This window comes from Neofelis nebulosa, chromosome 5 (genome assembly GCF_028018385.1).
Source record: "Neofelis nebulosa isolate mNeoNeb1 chromosome 5, mNeoNeb1.pri, whole genome shotgun sequence".
NCBI classification, from domain to species: Eukaryota; Metazoa; Chordata; class Mammalia; order Carnivora; family Felidae; genus Neofelis; species Neofelis nebulosa.
In genome coordinates, this window is record NC_080786.1 from 113,237,530 (window position 1) to 113,243,763 (window position 6,234).

The 6,234-nt window shown below is 37.1% G+C and overlaps 1 protein-coding gene across 1 annotated transcript; it reads right to left on the minus strand.

Moving 5' to 3' along the window:
* Nucleotides 1-3,051: 3,051 nt before the first annotated feature.
* On the minus strand, nt 3,052-3,981 carry LOC131511424 (olfactory receptor 5H2-like). The gene has a single exon (XM_058729102.1). It carries the CDS (start codon nt 3,979-3,981, stop codon nt 3,052-3,054), a length of 930 nt encoding a protein of 309 aa, XP_058585085.1.
* Nucleotides 3,982-6,234: the final 2,253 nt, after the last annotated feature.

Here is a 6,234-nt window from a genome sequence, read left to right on the forward strand (position 1 = left end):
GGTGTCATAACAACAAACGAATGAAAAAAATCTAGACAATTGACAAGAAAAAGCAGAACAAAGGGAATATTATATAGCAACAAAAATCAATGTAGCTATAGATATATGAAATAACATGAATTCTTCAGGTTTAAAGAGTAAAAGCAGTTGGACTGTGATCCATTCATTTCCTTTACTGGGGCTTGAGGGCATCTTCTCAGAGAAATAAAAAGAGGGCAGATTACCTGTTTTAATCTTGTGACTTGTACTTCCAGAAATACATAATAATGACTTTAGTTTTAAATATTTATATGTTTTATATCTTTAAACAAACATCTAATTAAAGGGCTTCTCCTTGATATTTTGTTATGCTTTCCCAGGTGCTAAATCTAGTGTTAAGAAGAAGAATTCACTATTGGGGCACATGGGTGGCTCAGTTGGTTGAGCGTCCGACTTCAGCTCAGGTCATGATCTCACGGTTGGTAAGTTTGAGCCCCACGTGGGGCTCTATGCTGACAGCTCGGAGCCTGGAGCCTGCTTCAGATTCTGGCCTCCCTCTCTCTGCTCCTTCCCCACTCATGCTCTGTCTCTCTCTGTCTCCCAAAAATGAATAAACATTAAAAATTTTTTTTAAAAAAGAAGAATTCACTATTGGTTTATGATAGTTGAGATTATCATGAAAGAAATAGGAAGGAGAGCTGGCCTGCAGCAGCCATACCAAACCTAGTAATCTCTCTGAGCTCATGACCATACTGAAAAAGAGTGACAGTCTACTATATTCCACGTATTTAGGGTGTAAGATTTTTAAATTTCATAAGTATTTCACAAATACTTACTTAGGACCTTGTGTGTAAGTCATGTCCTATGCACTGCACAAGATAGAAAGAGTTCTAGGACTTCTAAATTGTCATCTAAGTGTGTAGACCAAAAATAAGTACTATTGAAGACCAAGTGTGATCTAAGGATAAATAAACTAACAATGCTTCACATGAATATGCATTCCTATCCTCTTTAAGGTAATCTGCAAATGCATCAAGGAAGCTGTAACATTGAAGATAGATTGAAGAAAAGATATCATTTCAATTGCAAATAAAAATTGGTAGTTGTGGTGTGGAGTGGAGGATTTTATTCTCCCTAGAGGGATGCATATGAGAAAAATGCTGAACCTGAGAGAGTGAGGTATGTCTAAAAAGCTTTCAGTAACTCTATATGGATTTAACACAGGACCTGCTAGGGGACTTAGGAGGGAAGGGACTTCAGAATTAAGCCAAGGTTTAAAAAAATGGGGCACCGGGTGGCTCAGTCAGTTAAGCACCCAACTTTGGCTCAGGTCATGATCTCACAGCCCTGCATAGGGCTCTGCACTGACAGCTCAGGGCCTGGAGCCTGCTTCAGATTCTGTGTCTCCCTCTCTCTCTCTCTCTGTCCCTTCCCTGCTCATACTATGTCTCTCTCTCCTTAAAAAATAAATAAATACTAACAAAATTAAAAATAAAAGCCTCAATGCCAGGGTGAATAAATGCAGGGTAGAAAAGATGCTAGTAGATATATAACATATAATCTGGACTTACGCATGAACAAATACATGCATATATATATGTACATAAGTCCAGATATATATATGCCATATATCCACATAAGCTAGTAGCAAAGACATTCTATTAAATGTTATTGAAAAGGGATATCATCAATCTGAATTATGCTTATAAAGAACAACCTAACACCTTTTTTTTTGGAATTAAAAGAGAATCAGCAAGAGGAAGGGGTTAAGTAACTATAGAGTGTCACAAATCACAGAGGTAGGTAATTATGGAGGTGAGAGCCTTAGTGGTATCAGTAGGACGGTGTACAGAATTAGTGGTGAGAGAGGAAAGGTGGGGTGGACTTGAAGATGAATCACTCATTAAATTTAGCAAATGGAATGTAATAATAAGTAACATTAATGGACTTTGAGGCACAAAACATCTAAACTCTTGTTGATTTTCATGTCTCTCTGAGCCACTCACTGCACGCTATGACATTCTATCAACTTAACATTATTTGGACTTTGGTAATGTACATTTGAAGCCCTATTTGAAGTCTATTAGTTTTGGTTATTAGTGGTTTTCCAGATTGCCCAACCACATACAAACATAGTTAGAAAGGACCCATAGAAGACATCATAGACAATGAGAGGCAACTTGCCTTTGCTCCCTCTAAGCACACTAAGCTAAGCATCTCTTATAGTTTGGCCCTGTCTTCATTGTCTTAACACCCTTGTCATTTTTACCCTGTTTCTCCTATTTCTTTTTATTTCTTTCTGTGACATGAAAGTTGAATCTCCACAAGAAGCAAAATTCACCAGGCTTCAAATAAGTGGAAAGAAAAACCTTTTGAGGGCTGCAGAATTCCTAGAATTTGCCTCTGTTCACTCAAACACAAATCTGCCTATACTATCAAGCTAAATTCAATATGGGTCTCCAGGCTATCAAGCTGTATAAGGATCAAAAACATAGTAATCAAGTTCTATTCAGAGGCACTATGTATTTTAGTACTTAATGCATTTATAAAGTCACACTGAAGAATGTACAAGCCTGTGAAATGTTTTCATTTTTGTTTTCTCCTTTAATTATTTAAGTATGATAGGAATGCCTGATTAAAATTTCTTGTGTGTTTTTGACTAGCAAAGACAAATATTTTAAGTAGATTATCAGGTTCTCCCACCTTAAGTCATTAAAACAGTAGGGCAAATGGGGTGCTGGGGTGGTTCAGTCAGTTAAGCGTCTGACTCTTGATTTTGGCTCAGGTCATGATCTCATGGTTTGTGAGATCAAGCGAGCCCCATGTTGGGCTCTGCACTGACAGCATGATCCTGCTTAAGATTCTCTCTCTTCCTCCCTCTCTGTCCCTCCCCTGCTCTTATGCATGCATGCACACTCTCTCTCAAAATAAGCAAAGATTTAAAAATAAATAAATGAAAGATTAGGGCAATTATAATTGCAAAAAAATTTTAATACTAATCAACACATAGCAATATCTAATCTGCACAATCTTGTCATTTTAATGAAAGGAGAATAGATATTAGTATGAGATCTAAGCTTTTCTCTTTAACACTTTTCTCAGTGAATCTATGACTTTCTTATTTCTCAAGCTATAGATAATTGGATTTAACACAGGAATTATGACAGTGTAAAATAGAGAGTCCATCATATCTTGATCATCTGCTTGTGCAGATCCAGGGCGCACATACATGAAGAGAAGAGGACCATAGTACAAAGAGACAGATAAGAGATGGGTTCCACAGGTGGAGAAGGCTTTCCTTATGTCTTGTGGAGACTTCTTTTTTAAGATTGTAAAGAGAACTGATGTGTAAGAGACAAGAACAGTCAGAATGGTGAACATCTGAATTGATCCAGAAAAAATAAATACTATCAGAACATTAATAGAAGGATCAGTACAAGAAATTTTAAATAATGGCATGATGTCACAGTAAAAGTGATGTATTATGTTAGAATTACAGAACGTTAATCTGAATAAAAAGCTTGTATGAATTATGGCATGAAGAAGTCCACCTACAAATGATGAAACTAATAGCTGCATGGATAGTCTACTGGTCATAATTACTGGATAAAGTAAAGGCTTGCATATGGCCACATATCGATCATATGCCATTGTTGCCAGCAGAAAACATTCTGTGGTAGCACTCATTACAAAGGAAAAAAATTGTATCATGCATTCAGAGAGAGAGATCATCTTGCCCTTGGCAAAGAAGTTGACCAACATCTTGGGGGTCACTGTGGATGATATCCAAACATCCACAAATGCCAGGTTCCCAAGGAAAAAGTACATGGGGATGTGAAGCTGAGGCTCATTGCATATGAGAGAAATCAGACCAAGGTTTCCCACAATGGTGATGAGATATATAACTAGGAATACCAGGAACAAAGGAATTTGCCACTCTGGTTGGTATGTAAGTCCCATGAGAACAAACTCTTTTAGCTCTGTTGCATTTTTAGTTCTCATATTCTTAATAGATGGCATCTGAAATTAAATGCAGTAAATGTAAAAAGAACATTCATTAAGGTTTATAAAAGAAAATTCACTGAGGGTAACTGAAATAAAACCATACACTAGCCTGAAGACCCTTTAATTTTATTTACTCTTACATGGAAGCTATTTGGGGGAATTGTTATGTTGGAAAAAACACAATTATTTCAATTCAAAATATGTAAAGAATAAGCAGATTTAGAAGACAGGAAAAACATTCTGAACATGAGCAAACTTATGGAGTAACAATTGAATGAAGTAGGGAAATTCTGTGTGTAGAACATTGATGCAGCATCAAAAGTGCAGATGTTAGAAGGGCTTGGATTATACAGAGTTGAATGCCATGTGAAATATCTTCAATTTTATTTTCCAAACAATAGGCATGGGCTGAAAAGTTTTAAGACGTGGAATGACATCATCAGATATTTGTTAAATTAAATGTTTGGTAGTAGTAAATAGGCTGAAGGGAGAGGACACTAGAGTTAAGGATACTAATCAGGAAGCTTTTACTAATGTCCAGTGATTTCCAAACCAAATTATACATCAGAATTGTCTAAGGGAGTTTTTGTACAAAATACAGATTGTGAGATATTAATGTAGAGATTAATTTGGTAGCTCATAATTTGGTTGTAATAATATGCATTATATAAATGCTCCCCAGTTGATCAAATAGCATGTGAAGTTCTTAGTCCATGTGTGATATGACGTTGGGGGTGATGAGTGGGACAAAGTGATAGATCAAAATAAGTCAGAGTGTATAGTTACTAGGACTTGGTAACCTATTACATGTGAGGGGAGGTGGTCAGTGAAGGAAGAAGACGCTTGGTGCCTGGATAGATGGTCCTCAAAAACTGAGACTGAGGACTCAGGCGTACTGGCCAATTTTTGCAAGGAGCATTCTGGGACCATCCAGGTGAGATGTACTCAGCAATATTGTTCTATAAGATCTTAATAGAAATGACTTGGGAGTCGTCGGGGTGACTAAAAGCATAGTTATATATGACTCACCCATTAGAGACTGTGCATAAAGTAAAAACAAGGAGGGCATAGAAAGTAACTTCAGAAAGTTGTAGTAAAGAGATTATGAAATGGATGTAAATCGTTTATTAGATGGATAATATTTAACCCTCTATTCTACCACATGAGTCTTGGTGGCAGACAAAAGCTGTCATCCAGCCTAGAACCCAGCAGTTCTAGAAACTTTCCCATCCCCTTGCACATAGAATGAGGGGACTTGATGTAGGTTTGGCCAAACACCTACTCTGGATTTGGAATATGGAGAGAAGTAAACAAAAGTTCAGGGGGAAAAAAAAGAATTTTCATTGCTAAATCAATCAAGGGAGCAATATTAAGACCTCAGAAAATGGATCCTACACCCACATCAGTGGCATTATCAGTGTGAGCTATTGCATTCCACATTCAGCAGCAAGGCAACAGCTCCTTTTGAGTTAGATAGAAGAGGGACATAATTTTGGCTGCTGACAATCTGTCTTTATGTTCCTGTCCATTTCTCCAGTGGGTTTCTCCAACTCCTCTAGAAATTCTATGTTAAATCCACTTTCCGTTCAATTAACTCTTTCCGTCTTGCAACCAACAGCTGTGGCTTATACAATAGGAGAAAAGGAAAGACCAGAAAACGATACTGGGCAGAGTGATCATAGAAGCATAAAGGAATTGTAAAGCTGAGTGTTGTGGAATTAAAGAGAGTGAAGTACAGTGCCAAAAGTGAAGTAAGTGCTCTGGTAGGATGAGTGATCAGTGATCATTAAATGTGGGAATTAAGAGATTAGCAGTGGCTTTAGTGAGAGCAGTTTCTATTTTGTGATAGAGTTGAAGTCAGAGAGTAATGAGTAGTGAATGGGAAACAAATGGCACAACAGCGAGGAGAATGAAATAAAGACTCCAAGGAATGTGGAGAGCAGATGGCATTTGTCTGCTGCCCACTATGAGTATCCATAGTGTATTCACAGATGAATAGGTGTAGGAAAGACCAGACAGTGAAGAGGGAGAGAGGAAGTATTAGAGGAAGGCTGAAGATGAAACGAGGAAAAAGCTCAGAGATTGGGGGTAAATATTTGTCTTAATTCTGGTTTTTATTAAAAGTTGTTAATACTGAGAATACTTTCTTTTTCTTTTATTCAAAATTCCAACTTTATTATCCCATGGAAAATGTATATGAAATAGAGACTGTCATTTTAATTTATGCTAGAAACTTTATATAGTTCACAA

Excerpts from the sequence above, each read along its gene's own strand:
- LOC131511424 (XM_058729102.1), bottom strand. The coding sequence starts at position 3,981 with ATGAGAACTAAAAATGCAACAGAGCTAAAAGAGTTTGTTCTCATGGGA.